Here is a 27,753-nt window from a genome sequence, read left to right on the forward strand (position 1 = left end):
TATCAAAAAAAAAAATTTAGAAAAATCGAAAATTTCAATTGTCTATAAATAGCTTAAAAAAAGTCAAAATATTTTGAAAATTTAATCGTAAATAGATAACGCTAATATAAACATTTGGTAAAAGTTTCAAGTATTTATAATGATTGTTTTTTGTGTTACAGCAAAATTAAATAATTAATTTTGTCGAAAACTAGTTATGCTTTAGTATTCCCGTTTTCCGTTACTTTTTACAGTTTTCCTGACGCTTTTGAAAACTAATGGAAATTTTTACTTTTATTGTGTACCTATAGATTTTAGTATAGTATAATGAAAATAATATATAGATTATGAACGTACCTGCAACACGTTACCAATTATGTTCACGTCTTTTGCATGCTCCTTCATTTGCGAATCAATTGTTTTTTGTTCTGGTGTTTCATATGTGCTTGTTTCAGGAACCATTCATCTGATTCGATTACTGCTTCACGTTTTCCGTCCATTTGATTAAACTTTTCGTAAACTTGCGGCGATACGTAAAACTTTACTTATATTAAGTAAAAACAATAAATAGCTTTCAATCAGAAAGTAAAAAAAACTAATAATTATTATAATAACAAACTGAATAAATATTCTATGAACACGTCAAGAAAATACGGTCCGGTGAATTCTAATATGCCAATGACAATATTTTAATAGTCGAACTATTGATATTTATTTTAAATAGCAACGGTTACTAATGTAATCAATATTTATTCTGTTTAATTAAGCCGTATAACTATTTAAGTGAATAAACTTTTATGAAATAATAAAAAAGCACCATTTATTTGGAAACATAGAATTAAATTTTATTCTCATTCCAGAATAATATATGGTACAATCAAATTTTAGCAAGTCCGTTGATTTTATTATTCAGTTTTCTTTAAAATAAAAAAAAAATATTTTATTTTATGTTCAACTGACTTAGAAACGATGAAATATAGATCATTATTACGCATAATTATGATGTTGAATTAATGAAAAATAGAGCTTAATTTATCAATCAAATGATTTAATTCAGCGGTTCCCAAACTGTAAACCGCGGTGCCCTAGGAGCACCGCGAGCACTTTCTAAGGGCACCGTGGTCTACGTAAAATTGGTTACAATGAGTATTTTTTTTTGTTCTGTCTTTGGTGTTATTCACAGCAGGGCACCGTGGCTAAATTGGGTCCAAAAAAGGCACCACGGAAAAAAAAGTTTGGGAACTACTGACCTAGAAAAATACCTCTGGTATCATTTTTAATTCTCTATAACTTTTTTAACACAAAATTCAAATATATTAGCTGTGTATACATTTTATATTTATATATTAAATAAATAAATATAAAATTATTATACTATTAATTTGTTACAATAAATACACGTTAAATTATGAAGAAAATATAAAATAACTGTTTTTTTAACAAACATAATAATTATTAAAATACATAAAAAAATATTGTTACAATAGTATAAAAACATTCAAATAATAATGAAGAAAATATGAAAAAACTGCATTTTTAACAAACATAATAATTAATAAAATATATAAACAATTATTGTCACAATAATATAAAAAAAATTCAAATAATAATGAAAAAAATACGAAAATACTGCATTTTCAGCAAAAATAATAATAAATAAAATATATAAGCAATTATTGTAACAATAATATAAACACATTAAAATAATAATGAAGAAAATACGAAAAAACTGAATTTTTAACAAAAATAATAATAAATAAAATATTTAAACAATTGTTACAATATAAACACGTTAAAATAATAACGAAAAAAAAAATGAAAAAACTGGATTTTTAACAAGAATAATAATTAATAAAATATATAAACAATTATTGTCACAATAATATAAAAACATTCAAATAATAATGAAAAAAAATATGAAAAAACTGCATTTTTAACAAAAATAATAAAAAAAAACAATATATGAACAATTGTTACAATATAAACACAAAATATAATAATATGAAAATGAAGAAAATATGAAAAAACTGGATTTTTAACAAGAATAATAATTAATAAAATTTATAAGCAATTGTTCCAAAATAATAAACACGTTAAAATAATAACGAAGGAAAAACGAAGAAAAAACGAAGAAACGGTATTTTTAGCGAACAAGCACAATAATTAAAAAATATATAAACAATGTTTTCAATTGGAGTAACGACAACTGTCAGTTACTCCAATTAAAGTTTCCGTAAAACGCCGTGATTGAGTTTAATTTACCATTAATGATATTTTGTTGAATTTCAACTTTCCCGAAATCTTGTGCCAAACGTAAACACTGAAATATTATAATATAAAGTTTAATGTATATACCTAAGACCATAATCATCATGCGTGTTTTACTTCTGATATGTCGGTGTTTTTTGGAATGTGGAATGCGATATTTGGTGCAACAGTTTTGGCAAGTTTAAAAATATCGAAACCTCCTCCAAAATGACTTTCACACATCGACTTTAAACTATAAATTTTATTGACTGCATATCCGGGGCCTCCCCACGGCGGAGACATAAACAGTACATCTGCTTTGATCGTCCGATAAATCGAAAAAAAGTCGCCGACCATAAACTGGATTTTGTCCTCAACACCGCATATCTTAGCATTATGCCGCGCCAACTTGATCTTCTCCGGGTCGATGTCAATCGCTATAACTAAACACAAGTTATTAAAACATTTATGTTACATAATAATAATAATAATAGTAATACCTCTTTTACACATTTTGGCTAATTGAATGACATTTCCACCTGCACCACAAAAGGGATCTACTACTACATTATTTGTGCAACGTTTTGCAATGTGGTAGCTTAAGATCTCGGGGCAAACCGAATAAAAGCTCTCTGAAAAATAAAATATGATTTAAAAAAAAATTTAACACATTTCCTATTCACTAATTAGTGGCTTGTGAGTGCTAAAATATTAGCGACGAATAAATAGTCAAGGAATATTTCTAAATAATATAAATGTATATGCCCTACCCACTTGTTTCTATATAATTTCAATACAAATATATTATTTAAAAAAAAAATTACATGAAAATATCATATTATGTGCAGTCAACGTGTTACATATACATATAATATAATTTAATTACCTTCATCCAATATAATTCCTTGATCGAAGTTAGAAAACAGCATGTATCTCATTTCCCAATATTTTTGAGGGATTGGCTTTTGATGATAATAATTCGGTTTTTTCGTATAAATTAATGGTTGTGAGTTAGTGTTGTTCTGAGTAATTGTTGACTTTTGATAATGAATCTAAGAGAAAAAAATTAAAAATAAATTATAAAATTATTATTATTAAATTTAAAATATATTTTATACATAATTGTTGTTGTAATAATGTTTTTCCGGGAATTTTTGATAGGGTATTGAATTTTGATTATATGGGTCGGGATTACCTGTTAAATTCTAAAATATAAAAAAAAAACGTTAAAAATTATAATTAAAAATCAAAATCAAAAAAAAAATAATTAACAATTTATTTACAAAAATGTTTTTTCCATAACTAATTTTAATAATATTTTATTATGTTATATTTTTTAAGTCGGTAAAGAATTATATTCAAAATATAAACAACAAAGCAAAATATTCTTAATTTCTTATTTATCTTGTTACTTAACTCAAAAAGTTCTAAGTATTATAAACCTTAAAAAAATTATTGTATAATATGCATTAAATTTCGGATATCATAATATTATTTAGAAAGTTGAAATTATTCTTAAATTTATCCGCAAAATAGTTGTCAATTAATTGAATTATTAAATTTTACCCGAGAGTGCAACCGAGAAAAAGAAATGTTTAAAACTATTATTAAATTAAAAATATATTTTTTATACATAATAGTTGTAAGTTTCTGGAAATTTTTCATAGATTATCGGCTTTTGATATTTTCCGTTTTGATTATATCCATTATAAAATAAAATAAAAAATAACGTTAACAATTATTGTTAAAAAACGGTTTAAATTTAAAAATAAATTATACAGAGATAATAATATTGGTAAGATATATTATTGTATAGTAGTTTAAGATATAAATAAATATTGAACATCAAGTCTCATAAACTACTATAATTTTATAATTTTTAATTTAATACAGCGAATAATATTATAAATAAATATAATATGTATTATAATATCCCTTGTAATGGGCCCCCCTGAGCAAGCTTTATACTGCACTTATAAATGTAGCATAACATATACAATAACTGCATAACTATAAATATTAAATTTGTTCTAAACTGTTAATTTTCCATTCAAATAAAAATTGCTAAAATGTAAAAAGTTATTGAAATGTAACACCTAATCTTAAGACTAACAATATAACTATGTAAAAAGACCAGGGGCGTATTTAGAAATGTCTTAATGGGAGGGGGGCACAAACAAAAAGTTCAAATTTGCGTACATGGGACATAGAATTGTAAAATTTCTCATATAATAAAAATTAGTATAAAATACGGTGAATGGGGGAGGCACGGGCCCCATGTGCCCCTCCCTTAAATACGCCCCTGAAAAAGACTAAATGATTATAGTTATGTGCCTAACACTCACCACTCATAATTTTTCTATCACTAATCTAAGTATTTTATTCACAATTAACTCTAGACTTGTGATTTAATCTAAAATTAGTCGCTTAAATATTTTATTTAACAAGCAAGTATATATATTTACTTCTGGTTTTTTCGAAGTATAAAAATTTGAACCATATCCGGTGTTAAACTGTTTATTGACATTAAAACATTTTATTTTTAATGGATGAAGTGTTCGAGTATACGCATCATTAAAAGTAGACAAAAAACCTAGATCCTCAAGAACCGATTTAATATTTCCTAAGTTATCGTCCAATCCCCTGTAACGAAAAAAAAAATTAATATATATTGATTTATTTAAAAAATGTATTGCTCAAAATTTCAAATTTTTATTTTTTTTTTATTCTGTAATAGTACAATATAAATAATTATATAGTATTCAGCAAATTTATTCAAATTTGATTTGTAGCATACTTATTTATAACAATAATATAGTAAACAATATTCATATTATATATATGTATACTAATGTGACAATTTTTTCAACATAAATAAATTATGTTGAACAGTAAATATTATATAATTTTAAAAAAATCTTTTTTTTTTATTATAGTTTGATCATTTTGGCATATTTTCAATTTTGATATTGCTGGATTAAAAAATCGAATACAATGAATTTTTAACAATATATAATCATTAAATTAGTCCAATGAAATAGTTTAGTTTACCTATATTTAAACAAAAGAAATTAATATTACTTACGTAATATAATTAATTTTTCCATCATCTCCAATAGCTGTAGCACATAATTTGTGTTTGTCCGAATAGAAATTATCACTAGATGAGGTTTTACTTTCAACTGCTGGTTTGTTCCTAATTGGACGTCTATTATGCCTATAAAAACGTATGTAAAATTTAAAAATCAATTTTATATTTCTAGGGAAAAAGGGTAAATGAGGGACTCTCCTCCTAAGTCCAAAGCTATTAACTTTAAATAAATCCCCATTAAAATAATTTCTATCTAGCTAAAAATAATTAGTAAGAATTTAATATTTATACCACCAGAAAAACAAAAATATCCAATATAAACATTTATTTTATATTCAGAACTTGTATCTGAGTTGGAAAAAATTTTCTAATTTGACAGAAAAAGGTATTGGTGGAAAACGGAAAGTTCATTGTCGGCAGAATCAAACGACATTCGTGTTGGATAAAAACCTAAAAATTGTTTTTTTAATTTTTGTTAATAATATTTACTTTTTATTGGCCACAAAGTAGGTGCACGCTAAAGTAGTTGTTTTATCAAAAAATCTGCATTTGTTGCGGCCGTATATAACTTCTACCAATCTTCCAGACCGAGTAGTATAATTAGGTTTTTTCAATAAATTATTGGTTTTGATGGACGTCCCTTTCGGGGTGTCGTTCATCGCTTTCGGATAATTCCGATTCATTGTTAGTATGGATCCGCTTTACAAATAATCTGTGTGTATAGAAGACAAAGATGTGTTCTTTACTGCACAGACTCGTTTGCGATCTCAGTACTAACGAAATGAAAATAAATAAGAAATGAAAATAAACATGAAATGAAAATAAATATGAATTGAAAATAAATATGAAATGACAATGAGAAACAAAAATATAAATTGCGTTAATAATGTTGTTTGTTGTCGTCGTCATGGGCGATATTATAATAATTAGAACCTGACAACCGTTCATTCAGCCAAATATAATTTTAACTATTTATACTATTTATAGTGTTTAGCCAGTATATTATAATATTTATATATGTTTGTTATTAATTATTATGGTAAGAGATTCATGAATAAATTTACTGTTCAAAGTTATTTTTCATTAAAAAAAAAAATTTTTCAATTTCTGTAAGGATAACTTACGAGGAATCTTGTATTCAAATAGTCAAGTATCATTTATTATTTATTTTAATCCTGTAATAATATAATTATTTTACTTATAATCTAGTGGTCTTCTATACTGTCTATACTTAATAGTACCTTATACTGGCTATCGTGCGGTATTTGCGGTATAAAAAATTATCAGCCAATTAGTAGACAAGTTTTGGCGTCGCTTTGTGGCATATCTGTAAGAATGCAGCAAACGCGTACATTACTACTGCGCAAACTATTATATAGCTTTTATTTGTATAAGAAGTATCTAACCTTAAAACATTTTAAACTAAATCGGTTTAGTAAATTTGTTTATTCTATATTCTTTTAGGATTGAAACAAAATATGGAAAGCAGATATTTAAATCTTATGTTCTATTTTTAAAAAAGAGTACCTAGACTCTACTATAGTACTCTATAATTCCCCCCCCAATTTTTTTATCAAACTAAAGTATTTATACGATGCTATAATTTATTTATTGAAATTATATAGAACATGTATAAGCATTAATATTTAACTCTTTGAATAAATTTGGAATATTAAAATAGTGCATATTCTATATTCTGTATTTTTCTATGCTAAGGGTAATATATAATACACGAAAAAAACATGAAAATATAAACAGATACTGTTGATAAACAGTTGATAAGAAGACATAGTCATGTTTAACTTATATCTACAATAATACTATATTAAGAATAAGTCAATACCTGTAAACAATATCTGCAGGTAGATCTACCTCCAGACACACAATAATCATAACATTATTATGTATTATATTGTTTTATTATATTGTGTACTCGCTTATTTATTCTAAGCTTTTAAATTTAAATCGTCCTTGATCAATCGCATCGAATATGAATTTTGTCTCCACCGTCATTACGTATTTTCAATAGTGAGTATGAGTATTGAGTACCTAACTCAATAAATAATAGTGACAGCTTATTAAATAAATAAAACTTTACCTTATTAGTTATTTATAGTGAGTATAATAATTAATAATATATTTACTTAATTATATTTTTATCACAAGTCCACCATTATTGATTACGAAATAATATGATGCACCAAAAACATTGGTTTAAAATCGATCGTAAATAGGTAATTTATTATTGCACATAATATTATGTTTACACAAAATAATACGCCTAAAGATGAGATTATATAACCATAAAAGTGAATCTATAGATATTTATTTATAACTAGCTATGCGTTGTCTGCTTTAACTTAATGACCACTTAATTATTATAATGATTGTGTATTATATGTGTAATTATTTTAAAACTTGAACAAATGTGTAATTAAGTAATATTATAGGCGCATATAAGCGATACAGTTAAGTGTAATTGTTGACTAATTATAAAAATTGTGACAATTACAAAAACAATGTAAAAAAAACCATTTGGGAAACCGTTTTCCCGTGTATGTTTATGCTAGGGATTTTAAATATGTCCACTATAAGACAAAATCATTTTTTATTACAAAGGGGAGTACCTGGGAGTACAATTCAGTCCTTAACTTTGATAGTAGTTGTATATCTCGAGAAGGGATTGAATATAAATCACAATCATATTGATAAAAAACTATGTTAGAATGACAATAATCTTGTTAATATAGAGCCAACAAGATTTTTATATCAATTTAACAATACTATTGTTGCACCTTCTGGAAATGTTGAATCAATTAGGTAATAAACATTGTTTATTGCTAATCTACTAACTACTAACATTTAAAATTTCTCCAAGATTTATAGGAATGGTTGAATAAAATTTTCCATAAGGGAGTTTTTTGTCCAAAGTTGGAAGCGGTGACGTTGTATGAAACAATTTTTTTAATTTTTCCACTTTTTTAAGTTACTAAAAAATAATATTCTAATGCCAAGTGGGTAATTTTTAGCAAATTTAAAGCAAAAGTTCGGATATTGGAAATTAAAAAAAAATTTTTTAGTTAATTATATTATAATATGTACATACATATTTATTATTATTAATATTTTATTAGAATTACATACATTACATTATTTGAAATACATTACATATACATATAGGAACGTATAATGTTTGTTATATTTTTTTGACAAAATTATCGATTTTTATATTTTGACGATGAGCTGCTAAGCGCTTTTCTGCAGTCAAGTCGTGGATACGAGTTTTAATGTTCGGATAACAGAACGTTCGGATACGCTAATTGCAGTTCGTATAACGGAGGTTCGGGTAATCGAGGTTCTACTATAGTTCATCTGAAATAAGTTATGTTAATGTAAACAAACTTGTTTAATAACTGTGATTACAATTACAATATAAATGAATTATAATATTACCAAGTAATGTTTGATATGTACATTCCAAATTCCACTCTTTTAGCAAATTGTGCAAAGGTTTTAAGTCTTCAACTGGATATACATAACCTTGAAAAAATGGCATAACTAATGTTGAAAGCTATAAATTTTAAATTTTAATAAGGGATTAGTTAAAAGCTAGATAACAATTTATTTTAAAATTGCTATTTTCTTAAGACTAAAGTTTGTTAAATTATTTTGTAAGCGTGGATAAATAATACTTGCAACATTTTTTTAAGTAACTTCTAACTTAACGAAAAAACCCAGAATAATTTAAACATATTAACTATTATAAGCAATAAATTCGTTATATCGTCAACAATTATTATTTGATCATAATAATTTGTTAGTATTGTTTCCTGTGACCTTTAATGTAATTAATTTTACACGAAAAAAGAAATCCAATTATTTTTTAACTAACGTAAGTTATTTTTTTTCAAATTAACTTTTACCGAGTTAAATAAATTAATAAAGTAACTTTTAACTTTAAACTTAACTTACATTTTTCTGTATTAACTTAACGAGTTAAAATAATTAGTTAACTTGCCCAGCCTTGGTCTTTAATCTATTTATCGTCATAAACGCACATATATATTTATATGTCTATTTAGTATACGTCTTATACTCTTGTACATGGTATCTGGTATCTAGTATATTTATATTTCACAGGCGTACAGGAAACATTATAAAATCTTATTTATTAATCTTTATTTTTTATATTACCTATTGTCTATTGACTATTAACTGTAGTTGTGAAGTTTTTTTTAAATAGTTTTATTTAAATGTTTTTATTTAACATAATCATTGTCAACATCTAGTCAGTCAGCTTACTGTTTTATACATACAGATAATATAATTTTCATTAAATTCAGTAATTTCATGTAAAAATAATTCTTATTTAAATAAAAATAAAATAATTTAAAAGCTTTTAAGTATTATGATTATATAGATTTAAAAAAATAAAAATGTATCTACCTAATAATTATTAATGATTGTGTAATTTAACAATGAATTTATCAGTTAAAATTTAAAAATAAACATTACATTTTAAAATTCTCTTACGAAAACATTTTAAAAACGTTTATTATAATCAATTATTATGCTAGATAGTAACTTTCTAATATAATACCTACACCACAAATCCACAAATAACACTAAACTGACTAAACTATTTTTACCTATAGATTATAATATCATTGATTATATAAGTTATAAAGCTATTAAATTAAACACATTATAATTATAAATCTCATCAACTAAATCTATTGGTTCATGTTGTCAAAAAAAAATTCAATAATTTTTTTTAATAGAACTTTAATAAGTTTTTTTCACTATATAACAAAATGTTTAAAATTATTTTTCTAAATCTTATCTAATAAGGTAGACAATTTTTTATTATGAAGCCAGAAATAAAATACTATCAACAATTGTTAAAGGATATAAAAACTGAAAAAAGAGGATAATAGGTAACCCCATTGCTTACAGTATGTGTTGAGTGTACTTCCATCATTGAATAAATCAATGTAATGTATTTGTTAAATTTGAATTCAATGCTAAATAATTGCATACAAAATTGATTCTGCAGAGCGAATATTTTTTGTCAAAAAACTTGCTTTTATTATATTATATTAATATTTATACCTACGTGATAAAAATAAAATCAATCTAAATATTTTTAAATATTAAATTCGTCTTGTGTATAAATTATAATAATATACGTAAAATTCACAAATTGTATTTTTGAATTATTACAATAAAATAATTAAAATCTTCCTTTCTTCGTTTAAATATCTATAATTTCGTACAATTTTGAACTTCAAATGTCTACAAAAAAAATAATCACTAATCCGAAAAATAAAATAAATGTCCAGTATGTAGTTGTTAAAAGATTATAAACTTTTCACTTTTCAGCCATGACAAGCCTCAATAATTAGGGATTTATCAGGCTTGTGGCAATATGATTAGTGAGTTAACAACTCGAACCGGATTTTAAATCAATTCAATCAATTTAATTTTCTTCAACCTAATAATCTTAAAAATATATAAGTAGTGAAGATATAGATTTAAACATTTTAACATAAAAAGTCGTATGACAAAATATTAAGATTTTTCAAATTGATTAAAAATAGATGTTAGAAGTTTTATTGACATTTACGACGATAGTAGTGCATATATTATAATATGATTGATTCACACATCACCATGCTCGAAGGATATAAAAATAGACTCATTTTTGCATTCAGTTTTAGTAAAAAAGAAAAGAACGATCGTTTGTATTTTGTTCATACCGATTAGTACCTCAACATTCATTGTTATACAAAAAACTTTAAGAAATTACAATAATGTGTTAAGTTGGAGTGCTGGAGACATTGGACCATGGACATATCTTTGGTATTGCAAGGAATTTAAAAATTAGATATATTATATTTGTACGCATTCGTCATGTTCGTAGTGATATGTATATCATATGTATTCGCCAACGAATAATGTTACTATAAAGACCGATAGGTAATAAGTGTGTGTGATGTAATAAACATATTACTATTCAAAACAGAAAATCGATTGTGATCACATCATTACACTAAATTACTACATTTGTTTCGATCCGCTCGGAATGTGTATTATTAAATTGCCTACCCGAAACGCCGTTTTAAATATTTGTCTTTTCGGCTTGTACTGTTTTTACAATGTATATTATAAGTTTTTATTCATAATCATTATACTTAAATTATTAAGGTAAATAATTTATGATTGACACGACTATGGCTGTTAATTTTTGTTAGTGTTATTAGTTTTTACATATATTAAAAATCAAAAAAATCAATGAAAATCAGAGACAAATCATTAATCAATACTAAAAACAAAATTTTAAAATAAAGATATTATAATTGTATATAAGATTCAAAACTATATTGTGCTGAATTTAATATCGTGTATAAATCACGCATATATTCCTGCGAATAACAATACCAAGCAATTAAAATATACACATATAAGTAATACCACATAATCAGGATAAAAATCACTCCCTGTGTAAGTTAAACTATTGACTTGCTTGTAGATAGACGTACTAAATATCACACTATTCGCCAACTACAATGATTGTTTAATATTAAAACAATACTATTTCATTCGACAACTATAACATAATTCGTGTAGATAGCAAACATTACCAAAATATAAAATGTGAACACACATTTACACTTTTAAATATTTATTCAGGTACAAGCTTAAAGCTATTACATTACTACAAAGAAATAATATTAGGTTAACAAAATGTAAGCTCTACTTAAATATAGTTACTGAATTATTAAATATAATATAATAAAGCATTTCTATTCAAGGTCAGTTACGAATATTATGATTCAAGATTATGAACACGTTAATCAATAGTAACTATACATTTTATATTACAATAATATTTAACTAACAAAATGATTCACAATTACAATATTACGAATTATGACTAATAAAATATAAGTTCAAACTCATGAAAATATAAAGTAAATTCAATAAAATAACTACTCTAAAGTTATATGATGTATTTTTAAATTATTATTATCTTACGTGAAATGTCAGTATGGACGTATGATGATTTAGGACTTATAGTTCGATTCGATGCAAACTATAACTGTTCTAATTATTAACATAAATATATAGGCAACAAATATTACATTTACGTAAATGTATTTCTACGTACATAGTGTGAAATTATAACAACTATGACTAGAGAAACGTTTTCATACAAATTGTTAATGGTACATAAAATAAAATTTCAATTATGCTTTGAACATTTATGAGTTATATATAATATAAAAGTATCAATCACGTACTTATCGTAATTAAAAAAAAAAAATTCATACTTATATTTTAAATGACTCAAGTGTAATTGAAAAATCTAAATTAATTATAATATATTATTATGATTATGAAAAATCAATTCACGTCTAAAATTATTTCCACTGCTGTAACATTTCAACAATTTAAACATCAACTACCAACGCATCAAATAAAATATATGTTTATAATACATATTACCTATGTATTATTAATATTTCAATATTAAACTTGATTGCATAATATAATATAGTCACACTGTCCCCGCGTATCACATTCATAATAATGTTCTCAGCTGTTTGAACACACACTTCTCAATAAACACAGTTCTTATAAATCAGTATCTGGAACATTTGAAAAAATTCATAAAGATTTAAATAAATATGTATTTATTAAAATGTGTGTAATGTGTATGCTATAATTCTTATTTGTACAAAATAAATATCAGATGTTTTTTTTTGCTTAAAACATATCAAATTTATAATACATATTATTATAAAATAAAACCAAATGAAATATTTTATTACAAATTTACTTAAAAAATTAAAAATATTTTGATTTATTTAGTATTATAATTGTATACAATATTATTTTATAATTATTTTTAAAATATACAAAAATAAATGGGATAAAATAAGAACAAATGTGTACTGATAATATGAATTATATTAGCACGTTCAATAGATTATCTGATGTGTAAAAACATTCATTACTATTTACTAAAATATTTGAATTGAAAAACGCAAATTTAGTAAAATAAATTTTTATAATATATTACTCACCACCATCATCAGTCTCAGAAGTCGGTACCGGATCATTCCACCACTGTATGGATGCCGAGGCCAATACCAAATATATCGAGTTTGCTACGATTACTACACCACCACTAATCCAGAACACATTACGCCATTCCAATAGGGTATTCTATAAATAACATTTGTTAGCAACAGTACAAAATAATTAACAAAAAAACAATTCTCATTGTATATTACATTTGGTATTAAATATCCGATGAGAGGGGGAGAAACGATTCCAGCAACAGCTCCAACTCCGTTTACCATGGCCATTGCAGGACCAGCATAATTTGGACTCAAATCCATCACGTTAACTTTCATGCTCGAATAAAAGAAGCCCATGGTGGCCATACCGACGGTAAATAGAACGACTACTTTTATCTTATCGCAACCGGCATATGACGCTGCTAATGTGCCCAACATAGGTCCAATACAAGCTAAGAAATTCCAAATTGTTTGAGGTTGATTATAAATTGATTAGAAGATATTGGAAACTATTTAGATGGATTTTATCAAAGGAATAATGAATAAATTTGAAAATTACAAATAAAGTAAGTAAAAAACTAATGATTTAATATCTTTAACACAAGTTCAACTTAAACGAAGTGTGTAAAAATTATTGACTTGTATTATGTTACGTGTCAAGTCTTGTTTTATGTAAAATTAATAAATAAAAAATTAACTGAAGTATTAAAATACAATACCTACATTTTCCTAAAACAATTTAATAGTTTCAACTATATCCAGTTTGTAAAGTTCAGATTGAAATTTTTATTTTTTAAATATCCATTTATAAAAGACGATTTTCTTGTATTAAATATAATTTTAAATATGTTATAACTACTACATTTATTCAATATGTAACGTTCTATAAATCTAAGCACAATTAAAAACGCATCTGTAATAAATAAAAATATTATATTAGTATAATACCTATGGTCGAGAATAATCTTCTTTGTTGTAATATTCCCAATTTTCCGTTAGATATCAAATAGTCACTTAACCATCCTGTTAATATGGCGAACACCCACATTAAGACATGCGGCATAGAACTCCATACACCGGTCTAAACAAATTAAATATATTACATTTTTTGGTCGCTGTTTTCGTAAAATATAATAAAAAAAAATTATTATGAAATATTATTTTTAAAAATGTATTATAAAATATATATAATAATATCTGGTCTATTCATAAGAAAAGTATCTATATAGAACTAACTATAGAATTTACAGTAATTTAAAAATAATCTTTGCAGCTGTACAAAATAAAAATACAATAAATTTAAAATTATTATCAAAGTGTAATAGAATTATTGTATATTTATTTGAAATGCTCACTTCTGCAATAGAAAATTTCATGACACTCTTCATGTACTTCGGCAAATCAGCATTTATCATGAATAGAGCCCAGTCGTGAGCGATTTGACCTATCATTAAACCCCACATGGGACCTGACGACAACATTGACAGCCATGGTGTAGATTTTAGTTTATTCTGAAAAGAAGTAAATGTAAGTTTAGGACCCGTACGTTCGAATACAGTTGTAATAATGTGTACGAAAAATGAACGTTTACCTTATTTTTATTTACTCCTTTTAGATGACGTTCTAAATATGTAAGTTCGTAGTCGGTTATTGAGGGGTGTTCGCTCGGTGAACTGTATACCAAGAAATTCCAAAAAACATACCAAATCAGAGCTACAACGCCACAAACATAAAACACCAGTGGCCAATTGTCATCGGTTATCTTAAGTAAATACCCAGCGGAACTTTGAGCTACAATCGTTCCAATCATATTTCCTGATAACAACAGTTAAACTTTTAATTTCTAATCGGTCAATAATACTTAGTATATTATATTCAGTTAATATTTACCTGCGAATACAAATGATCCTATGCGTGATCGTTCGTTGATAGGCACCCACTGAGCCAACAAAGCATTCATTGCTGGAATAGTAGGGCCCTGTTAAAAACACATTCATGTATCATATTATATTCATATCTACAAAGTCTCATAAAGAATTATCACGTTTTATTGTTCGTGATGTTAATATAAAATCAATAAATTTATTGAATATTAATCCAAATAGTAATTCCAAACGTGAAATAATTACATAAAATCGAGGAAGTTGAGTTATTTATTTTTCAACGTACATGCATTACGCTAGAAAGAACTGTCCTTTTAAAGGGAACTATGAAAAATGCAATGAGTTCCAATACCAAAGTATATGCCTATAGATACAAAAAACGACTGGTCGCGGAAAATTGAAGTTCAGATAGCAAAGTTGGAGAGAATATCCTTCGCATTATCAATATCGAAAAGATAAAAACCAGACTGTACACGACAACAGTAAAGAGATACATTGACTTATGGATGCAAAGCATAATGGCTACGAGCACAATAAAACGAAGACGTAGCATGTTTGAAAATAAAATTTGGTGGATGATCCGTGGGCCAAAGCTATAGATGTAAATACTGGTAAGTAAAGTAAAAATGTCAACAAGATACTGTTGGAAAAACTGGTATACTCCCAGCTAAGTATTAAGAACTACATTAGGAGTCAAAGGATTTAATGGGTCGGGCATATTATACTGCGTGAAAATGTTAATAACATAATAAATACGTCTTTTATCCGGCAGGAAAGAGGCCAACCTAACTTTAGATGGATAAATACGTAAATCTAATTTTTCATAAAAAAAAAAAAAAAACACTTATCGTATGAAATTATAGTATATTATTGTTATTAACTTATAAATCAAAACCCATATCAAAAAACACCGAAAATAAAATGTTCCTAGAAAAAATAACTTAAAATTAGTACAAGTATTTTGAAAATTTTATTGTGTATAAAAATGTATAATTGAAATAAATAGTTAATACTTAATCATGGAATGTTTTAAGTTTTTAAATTAATTATTTTTTGAACTATGGCGAAATTCCTTTGAAAAGAAATCATTATTATACGTTTAACTATCCGTCCACCTAATGTGATCAATAAATTGTAATTATGTAATCTCGATATATTTTATTTATGGTAAGAAAAATGTATGAGATATTCATAATATATTAATTAATATTTTTTTTAAGCTTAATGACTTGGACAAAAATTATATTAACATAAATCGAAAACTGCAATGTTCTATACTATTTTAATTTTATATAAACAAATAAAATTGAATTTAAACAGTGATACGGTGTCCGGTGTTTAATTCTTGTACCATAAATTAATTTATATAATGTATGATATACGACAATATTCGAATGATAATAAATAATACCATATGTATGATGTAATTGATTAATAAAAAATTATACTCTAGATAACAAAATAGTTATTTTTTGAAAATCACATATTATAGCAAAAAATAATTCATGTATTACAAACACAATAATATATAGATGCCATTTACTGCACAGGTTTATAATTATTTATTTAAAGTTTAAGTATCTTGTCGAATTGCTACATACAATAATATACTTAATTTTCAATACCAAGCTACCTAGTTAATATACTTATACGCATTTTGACCTGGTTATTGTTAGAAGTTTAAAACATTGTTTTAAATTTTTGAAATAAAAAAAACACTTTAATTTTAGGAAACAATTTATTCAAGGTTTCCCGAGTGAGTAATAGAAAAAACTGATTACTAAAACAGTTTAGAAAACAACAAATTCAACAATTTACTGAAATATTCATGATTTAAAAATCATATTTCGAAAATTAAATAAATTGTTATATTTAAATAAAACAATTTAAAAACGCATGTTTGGTTTTTTATACATAATATGGAAAGGAATTAACATTTAAACGAATAAATGAATGTGCTGTAACCTAAATTTGTTCTTATAAAATATTAACTATAAGAAGCCATTACGTATAAAAATCACATAGGTAAAAACATATTTTATAATTCGCGATGTAATTAACCAAGCCAAAATAATAAACTCATTAAAACAATAATTTTTTTCAACTTATCGCGTAGGTATAAGAAACCATGACCTCTTAACTATAAAAACAATTATTTAATGAATCGCACCTATTAAGTAATTTATCTCATACTACATATTATTGAATAATCAATTGCTTATTATTGTTTCGTAAACTCAATTCACTGTTTCCGGATAAAATATATAATAATAATTATTATTGTTATTGTTTTGAATCTTTATAAGAAATAAGGATATGTACAAGTACTTGTTAGTTGTTTTTAGATTAAAAACAAATGAAATCCAAATTCGTGATGAAATTTTATATTTTAGTAAGAAGAAGACTATCATTCTGTCCATAAATAATTTTAAATGTTTTATTTTACTATATTTAGGTTGAATTTCGAATTTATCCATAATTTAGTCAAAAATACTCCTACAGTTCTGTACTCAAATTAATTTTAAGCTTGGATTAATTTTATACTCAAATTCGGTGATTTATATTTTTGAATCATTCAACGTCAAAATACTGACATTTTAATTTTAAACACCTCAACTGTTTAATAATATTTTCTCGGTAAAAATAATTTCCAAGTAATTTCTTCAAAAATTATTATAGATACTAGTTAAATGATTATTAAATAATATTCTGGGACTTTGGACAAATATTGTCTATTTTTTTAACCAAAATTTAAATTTAAAAAAAATTGCATGGTGACTTTCCGTCTGTGTAAAATATTTTAAATATTTACAATTATTTTTATATTAGATCATAATGAGTAATAATAAATTTAATCGAATGACTTTTCGAAATATATTCGATTGCATGATGATTTGCCGCCTGTCAACGCAATATTCACACGTATCATATAAAAAATTATACTATTTTGTATTTATCATCACGGTGAACACCAAAGAAACGTGTTTAATAAGTTATACCTATAAGAAGTGGATTTTAGATTAGTAGGTGAATTTCCATTTATATATTTTTAGAGTGTGATGCAGTTCAATAGGAATAAGTAATGTCGATGATTTGTTTAGCAGAGAATGCTTACAAATTTAAACTTATACGATAAATTAGTAAAATATTAACCAAAGTATTTACAGTGTATAACTTATTATTAAATTATAAAGTGAGCTTGATCATTTTTATTTATAATAGTTATAATATAGATTAATTAGGTTCAAAAATGTTTACATAACACACACACAGACATTATTACAGGTGCTATAATTATCAGTACTTATCGATTAATATTTTAAAACTAAACAAAAACTAAATCTTAAATATAATTAAAATACTTAATATTAGCTTATAAATCATAATTATCATTATAAACATCATTATTCATTGCATTGTTTTAATATTAATATCAAGCAAATTAATTTTAGAGTTTATTCTATTTATTAGTGCAATGTTGCTATTATGACATTTCAAATCGAAGAGGTTATCATCTTTTCTGTATTTACTTAATAATAATGATGATTATATTATACTAATAATAACCCATAGTTTTATTTTTATTTATTAAATAGATTACATTTCCCATGTGCATTTGTATACGATTATTTTATATATAATCACTGCTCGGGACTTTATTGAAAAAAAAATTATAACAAACTAATTCGTTTCAAATATATTAATTTAAAAGATTGAAATTTAAGTATATTGTTTAGGAAATAATCTCATTTTACCATAAATTATACAATAATTTATATATATATATATACATTTATAAAATAATAAAGTATATTTATTTACTGGAAATCATAGTAAATTTCACGCAAAGGAACAGTTTTGTTGTCACATTCGACTGCAGTCTGTCAACTCCGTAACAGATGTCAAGTTACAACGTACTCTCAATTATACTTTCGAATACGAAATCGTAATTAAAACAATTTGTCTTAAATTCTTAACGACACTTACTTCGCCAATACCCTCAAGTACTCTAACACCAATCATGTACGCAGGACCAATCCTGGCGGCAAGTGGTGTCAATAGTGTAAGTACTGCGGTCAGGAAAATACCGACGCCAAACACGTGTTTTCCACCATATTTTTGTGCCAATATACCACCTGGTATCTGTGCAAATACATATCCATAGTAGAAAGCACCAAGTATATGCCCTTGAAGTGTTTCAGACCAATCAAATTCAGCGTTCTATAAAGGAACATGCAAAAATAATATTAGAACAAAATACTTTTAAATTATTTAAACAAATAAAAAGATAACCAATTTAATCGTATTAGACGGCTTGTATGTAAAATTATATTATATCAATTTACATTTTTTTATTACATGAAGTTTATATTATGTTCTCTATTCACATTTGTCTCAAAGTACATTTAACTGCATGAACTTAACTAACGTACATTTCGTTTTACACGTGAATGTTAATTAGTGTTTGAACCCTTTTTACTGGGTTTTTCATAGATTCTATTCTCGGCTGACTAACACTAGTTCATTTGCACGAACATTAATGGTAGCTACCAATGTTTTTCACAGATAACACATTTTATAACTTAATATACGTTAATGTTGTTGAATTAATGACTTTGAATATAGTGTATTCTTTTGATATTAACATTAGACATTTTAATATACTGAATTATTCATACTCATTAGGTGGCTGATCGTTATTATATTATGTTCATTATGTTTTAATTTTGGTATACATTTTTTGATGAGTTTAATAATATTGGAAGTCGGTAAAATATATACATTATTCACAATCAGTTGCTTAATACGAAAATGTTCAAATGATTTAAATGTACACATGACACAACATTGACTTTCGCCGAAGTGAGAAAATCGAAGCCCAATATCATATTATAGATTTGTATCGAGATCAGTTTTTTTACATTTAGTTAGCGACTATTGTTTTATTATAATACGATTATATAACAAATTAACATACTGGGTTCGTCGTATTTGTACTTTTTATCGGTCCTGGACACCCATTAGGGTCTATAGCTGTTTTATGGATGTCTTCTACCATTTCGGTAATAGCTACACTCAATACCGATCGCATAGCATATGCATTAGCAATGCCTATGAATCCCATGATGGCTATTATATATCGCTTTGAACAAGCACCTATTAAATAAAATAGTACGGTTTAATAAAGAATAGTTGTTATTATTATTTTTAATATAATATTTCAATCGAAAACCAATTATATAATATAGTATGTAATTGGTACATTTGTATAAATAATATTTATATAACTAACTGTCTATAATCGATCTCGATTCTGAAGGCCTTCTATTTTTTGAATCCATGGTGGTGATTTTTGTTTCTGAAAAATGTATGTACATTTAATATAAATCTAAAAAAAAGTACAAAAATCGGTCTTACCCACAAGCTTGCTAAAAAATATACGGGATCATACAATTGTGCTTTGTCCAGACAAAACAATAAGTAGATATAACCAATCTAAAAAAAAATATAAAGTAAAATAAAATTATTGCTATCGATAGAAATGTCGTAAGCCTCAAAGCAAGTAAAAGTATGGTTGAACGACGACTAATGAATTAATATGCAGTGTGTATATATTATGCAGATAATGATGTACCTACAGCATCAACATGGTAATAGCAAACATAGTTAAACAGTATAAAAACCCGTCCCCGGTAACTAGAAATCTATTTGTCGACCTTATCGTTTTAAACAATGACAATCGTAGGTCATACATGACAAAATTTGCATTAAGTATTTGTGACAGTAAAATATAAAAAAAAGTGTTTATAATAATGAACATTACTATTACTATCTGAACATAAGGCTAAATCTAAATTTATTCTAAAATTCACATCATGCATAAGTATGATGGTCTTTTCTTTCTCTTTATTTCACATAACACATTTGCATTTTATAATATATTGTAAAAAATATGAAACTAAAAAAAATTTTCGTCAATTTAAATGCCTGTCAAAAATAATATCGTAATACGGCTAGACCACACGTTTTAGGCGAGTATAGTCTAATGATAACTAATTATATTATATTATATATTATAAAATTATAAATGATTAAATTTTATATAAAATATATCTAGATATAACTAGATCGCGAAGAGTGAACATTTTATTCCTTTTAAAATGTTTATTTCATCGAAATTAACATTTTTAATTTCCTATAAATCAAAACTTTCTTTTAGTTATAACTACAATAAAAATACTACTCTAAATGGTAAATTCGTGATTATTAACAGCTATTCGTTTCTGTAATCGGGCAATACTTTATAACTGAATAATTATTTTAGTGTATATTTTAATATGAACAATAAATATATGAGTACGTTCGCAGTTTAACGAATATTTCACAATTTTCTTAAAAAAGCTAACTTATACTTACTGATTTTGCAAATAATTCAGGAAGTGACTTTATTAGACAAAAATATATTCATAGTAGGTAAGTATGTTTATACTAAAATTGTATATACATTGTTTTATAATTTTACTTTTCTTAGTTCTTATAAAAAAACAAAAAAAGTACTGTTTTCACTATAGGTACAACATGAAATAAAAATCTTTATAGATGAGTTGCAGATTTTATATCTAAAAAAATAATACGATAATAAATTTCTATTCACTCCATGGATAAGATAAAGCACAATATTATATAACTGAAATTATAAAATTGAATTCTGCAACCTATGGCTCGGTTAAAACAAATAGATTAACACATTTTTTATGTATATTTTTGATAAAAATATGAAGTGTTAGATTTTAATATTTAATGTCAAACATTTTTACTCAAGATTAATTATATTGTATTTTAATTATTTGTTTTAATATCGAAACTGATAGCTCACAAATTGTTGTAGGTGTAAACGTTAAAAAAAAACTTATATTTGTCATAAACTATGCTATATTTTTATATTTTTCAAAATAATTAATCATTATTTTTACTTTTTAAGTTAGGAATAATACAACATCAAAGAGATTTGCGCTAGCATGAATGTACAAGAACGAACGAGACAAATGTTCAACAATATTTCTCATAAATACAACCATATAGAAATAATATAACCATGAAATGTATATAAATATCTTTTAGCTGATAACACCTCATAAAAATACTTAAGCAAACATTATTGGAGTATACAGAAATGAATACACATAATTATATTTGTACCTATTAAAATGTCAGAATTTTTATAAATAAAAATAATACAAGACATTTTAAAAGCTTAAAATGCTTTCACTGTCGTAAGTCGTAACCACTTAGACAGTAATAACATTTTCGAAAATCATAAAATTCTACGACGTGTATATAAAAATAAAACTAAATAAGTAAACCATCGATATTTAAAATCTCAATTCAGATAAATTTACCTAGATATTTATATAGGTACATTAAGTATTATATACTCGGATTTTGCACTATAGCTTACCTACAACAATGAAATGAATTCAAATTAGAACCTCCCCAAGTATGACTTATTATCGAGTGCTTAAATAATACTTCTGTTATAATTTATTAAAATTATACTTGAATGATAATGTGTTTAAAGTTTATTATTTACTTGGTATTGCAGTGTTTATTTACATAATAATAACCCTTTTGATTTATTTTGTAAAATGACAGTCATTTCAGGGTGAATTGACAAAATTTTTTTTCGCGAATAAGTCAATATTAGTCACAGTGTCACACCTCACATGGTTCGTTCTTCAATTCACAATTTTAAGATTTTTTACGCACGTGATTACACACAACATAGTATTACGGTATCGTGAGAGGTTTAACGATTTACATTGTTTAGAGCTATAAAAGCAAAATTAACTAAAAGATTACATGCTATACTATAATACTAAAATTAACAAGTGTAGTATAACAATCTATGTTAAGTCATAATTTACTCATAATGTTATTATTTGATTATAACAATTGCCTATAATTTTGTTTTTTAATCCTCGTAGTAGTAAATTGTTTTCATTTCATTAAAACAGTCATCACTTTTAAAATGTACAACATCACCATTTTTTAATTAAAGCTATTTCATGTATTATGTTTTGATTAAGAAATCAATGATCCTATTCACCTAAATAACATAGAATATTTACAATTTTTTCGATTCACTTTTTAATTTTTATACAATTTGTCTATTTATTTCTCTGATATGTAATTCAAACTTGTACGTATTGGCATTATGAATATAATATTTATCCGTCCGCATTCAAAGTAACTTGTAGTTTAAACATTTTATGATTTTATGATCCAATTTAAAAAATAATTTCAAACTTAATCATACATTATTCAATAATTTAATGAATACTATTATTATAATAATAAAATATCTGAATATGTTGACCAAATGCTTTTTTTTTTTAAATTAATCCATGACTAAGTTTATAAACGTGTTTGTAATTTTTATTAACTAAATTGTCAATGTAATTTTTAACTTACTTCGTATTATTTATGATCTAGAAGTTGAAAATTGTATATACTTATTCGTACTGCTATGGCCTATAGCTATAAATAGTGGATTAGCATTCTGTTCGTCTTTCATTCATGATAATTTATTTCTATAATTTTGGGGTAGTGCTACCGGCTAAATATCGCCTTGACACGGTTTACCATTACATGTATACTGATGTGGCTGCTTGTATTAGTCAATAACGACTATATTATAGTAGATTAAATGCAATAACTGCTCAATTATCCATTCATAAAGCGACACAAGTAGGTATAATAGCAGTATGGTATAATATAATATGTTACATTTAAAAGGCGTGAGAAGGCGAAGATCAAAATTAATTTAATATCACTCGTTATAAAAAGAGAAAAGAAAAAAATAACAGTGAACCTTATTCATGGCATGATCTCTTATACGATTATGGTATGACCACAGTTGCCATAATTCGTATGTATAATATCTATTGACATTTCTCTTGATCGGTAAATTCAACGATACCTATAAAGGATTTCATATTTTTTTTATGGTAAAAGTATCGTATGTTAAAACTACGAATCACATCAATTGTTATGTAAGTGAAGTGAATTATATATATATATATATATATATATATATATATATATATATATATATATATATATATGAAATATAATAGTTGTCATTAAAATATACCTAGTGGCTATTATTATTAAAAATGCAAATTGTACATTCTGTTTTAAATAATATAAGGTTTATATACGAGTACAGTGCACGCATTATAATACTAATAAATAATAGTATTATATAAAGTAGTTGCAGCCAGTTCTGCATACATCAAAGTATTACTTTATAATAGTTCTTATTAAACAACATCCAACGGGTATTAAAAAATAAATTATGTTTTTCAGGGCGTCATTTGTCCAAGTCAATGATAATAAACATATTTTTGTATCATAATACCTAGATAGGTAGTTTAATATAATATTTCATTTAATCGTTATTCTAATTTTTAATTTTCTTTTTTTTTTACATTAAACTTGAATATATATAAATAATAATTATATATATAATATACCATATAATATAGGTAATTTAATAGTTTGCTTTTGACATATAGAATGAGTTTCTAAGACTATTTTTTATCGTCTTGATTAAATTCTTCAAATTAGATTTGCAATAAATATGCACATTGATGAAAAAACAATAAGAAATTCTAACAGAAATTAATGTTGTTATTTAAAAACTAAATATAGGTACATCTATCTATAAATTTATTAGAAAATTAATATTTAAATCATAATTGAATACCAACATAATAATTATTATTATTACTACCTAAGCACAACGCTGTATTTATAAGTTTCGTCTGTTACGGTATTAATTAAAATATATAATATATTAATATTTAACATTATATAATAGATTCTTCCTAGTTCTAATAATGTCACTTGTTTATGTTATTTTTTATATAACACGAATAGTCATCGATAACAGCCGGAGATGAGAGATCACGACGATAATCAAGAAAATATTACAATGACAAATTGCTAATTTTAAGTCTTTCGTTATCGTGGCTCGAATATTTTTTTGACTCAAGGACATTAGAGTGATCCTGTCCTCCTTAATAAAAATTCACTTACCGCATCTATTCATAAAAACTTAAGATTATATTTTATTAGTTATTACATTGATAGATGTCCAACAAAATAATTATGATTAACCTCAACCCAATTTGAATATTAAAATATTTAATAATGTTTATAAATATGTAGGTAAAAGATATTATATACATATATTTACGTTTCAGATTTTGTTATATTTAGTATAACCAGTAGCTGTAAATAATAAGTTATTTAATTAAAAATACTTTTATACTATAAGATCTATAACACTATATAGGTAAGTACTCATTTATTATTGTGTATTTGTGTATAATATGAATATAATAAAAGGTACATTAAAACCTGGTTTTTTAATACTATCTTTTATAAATTATGCCGAATTTACTGCAAGTTAGTTCAATACGTCTGAGACGTTTCCTACAATTTTATATTTTGTATTCAAATTTATTAATATTCTTATGTATATATAAGTGTATATTTATATGAATTTAAATTTGAATTTCATCAATACATGTCTGTATTCGTGATACGCGGTTATAGCAAATATCAGAAAGAAAAAACTACAAGTTTAAAATATTTTTTAAATGCCTACAAACCTAGTATTTACTTACGAAGTTACAAAATTTCAATCAACATATTATTAAGAAAATTAAATTGCAAATTACAGAGAATCGCATTTAATATAACTAAATAAAATAATACAAAAGTATATTTTTTGAGTAACAAAGATGAATTAATATTTTTAAAATACGTTTTCAAGTTATATATCTTTAGCCCCTTCAGCACACAAAAAATAGCTGATAACCGTCTAAATAAAAAGTTTAAAAATTAAAATACGTTAGGTTGACGAACTTGCCAAAAAATACTACGGTAAATTTCATTCTAAACTAGATAAGACAGAATCTAAATCCTCTTAACTTTCTTTTAACTTCGTGCACTCTTCCCAATAACCTTCCCATCTTCTCAAACTGAACTAGAGTCAAAATTCCTTAAATTAGAATTTTTATTACAAATTCTCTCCTAAAGAATTGTATCTATAACGAATGGTTTTCATCGTCATGTATATTTCATGTTTATTTATTATTGTTGTATAATATATAATGTTATAATTCAAATAATCTGTAGTCATATTTACTTATTGTATTAAAAAATACAGATATTAAATTTTTCTAACTAAACAAATACCTATGTATTTATAAATAATTCATGTTTTTTAAATATGGTGCTTAATTAAAACATCTTGGTCTTGGGGTACATAAATTAAAAGTAAAATTTAAATTTCTTGATCATTGGCGATTTAAAAAAGTTATTAAAAACCGCTACTATAAAAATTAGAATAATATTAACTATTTTTAAAGAACCTACACCTAAAATAATCTTTTTTGGATAAAATAAAAATATATAAATAAACAAAAACAATATATTATTCTTTATTATATTTTAATAGAATAACGAGTTTGTGTAAACTTATATTTAATTTCAATAAACTGATATAAAAATATAACTTTTTTTATCAATACCATTTAATTGAATCTAATTTTTAAACTAATTCATATAACTATCAGCTATTAAATATTATCAAAATAAATACAATTATACTATTGGTTAGTATAATTATAGAAAAATGATCAAATATTAATATGATCACATGAATACATGATAATTATCTAACAAACGTTTAAATATTAAATTTTTAATTTAGTCATAAAAAAGTCACTAATGCAAACAATTTATTACGAACAATTGTATGTTGTTAACTTTAACTATAAATATACCCTTTCATTCTATATTTTATAAGATACAATATTTTTGAATCCAAAAAAATAACATTTTGACATTTAAATTAATTAGGTAATTTTAAATAAAGTTTTATGTCGTGTTAGCATAAAGCATGTTATATTACATGATTATTAAATAAACATTCTATTCATATTAAAAGTGAATTAAATAGGTATTAATTAATAAAATAAAATAATTATAATCTTGGAAAAAATAGTAATTAATTACCCGTTATCATTTTTGTATACATTTCTAATTTTTAAATGATTGATAATAATAAACTTACCCAGCATTCAAGCAAAGCGTTCAGTCTGAGCAATGGGCACGTGACGACTGTAACAAAACCACTAAATAGAACTCTGAACTTGGTTTGCTAGTTACTACACAGACATGATGGCATCGGAATATGTAAAGAAATCGTTTCCACCACTTTTTCGTTGATTACTTTTCGATTAAAAACATATTAATTAAACAACAATAATGATAACAGTTGAATTTTACTGAATAAAGTTGCACGTTATGATTATGTACGTATAATAATATTATATTATTTTATACGTTTAACATATTTCATATAATAATTATATTTATGTACTATTACAGT

At 24.6% G+C, this 27,753-nt stretch overlaps 2 protein-coding genes across 2 annotated transcripts; both read right to left on the reverse strand.

Annotated features, from left to right (window-relative positions):
- Nucleotides 1-2,064: 2,064 nt before the first annotated feature.
- On the reverse strand, nucleotides 2,065-2,830 carry LOC132918898 (trimethylguanosine synthase-like). The gene is made up of 3 exons (XM_060980249.1): nucleotides 2,727-2,830; nucleotides 2,365-2,669; nucleotides 2,065-2,299 (listed from the first exon to the last, which is right to left on the reverse strand). Exons 1-3 carry the CDS (start codon nucleotides 2,737-2,739, stop codon nucleotides 2,189-2,191), a joined length of 429 nt encoding a protein of 142 aa, XP_060836232.1. The 5' UTR covers nucleotides 2,740-2,830; the 3' UTR covers nucleotides 2,065-2,188.
- A 9,155-nt stretch (nucleotides 2,831-11,985) lies between these two features.
- LOC132921869 (sialin-like) lies at nucleotides 11,986-27,542 on the reverse strand. The gene is made up of 12 exons (XM_060985107.1): nucleotides 27,436-27,542; nucleotides 20,706-20,783; nucleotides 20,581-20,646; nucleotides 20,266-20,444; nucleotides 19,275-19,508; nucleotides 15,295-15,382; nucleotides 14,996-15,219; nucleotides 14,760-14,915; nucleotides 14,353-14,485; nucleotides 13,618-13,856; nucleotides 13,408-13,549; nucleotides 11,986-12,969 (listed from the first exon to the last, which is right to left on the reverse strand). The coding sequence occupies exons 3-12, from the start codon at nucleotides 20,627-20,629 to the stop codon at nucleotides 12,956-12,958; spliced, it is 1,458 nt and encodes a 485-aa protein (XP_060841090.1). The 5' UTR covers nucleotides 20,630-20,646; nucleotides 20,706-20,783; nucleotides 27,436-27,542; the 3' UTR covers nucleotides 11,986-12,955.
- Between the last annotated feature and the right edge of the window lie 211 nt (nucleotides 27,543-27,753).

Source organism: Rhopalosiphum padi, chromosome 2, assembly GCF_020882245.1.
Source record: "Rhopalosiphum padi isolate XX-2018 chromosome 2, ASM2088224v1, whole genome shotgun sequence".
Classification (NCBI taxonomy): domain Eukaryota; kingdom Metazoa; phylum Arthropoda; class Insecta; order Hemiptera; family Aphididae; genus Rhopalosiphum; species Rhopalosiphum padi.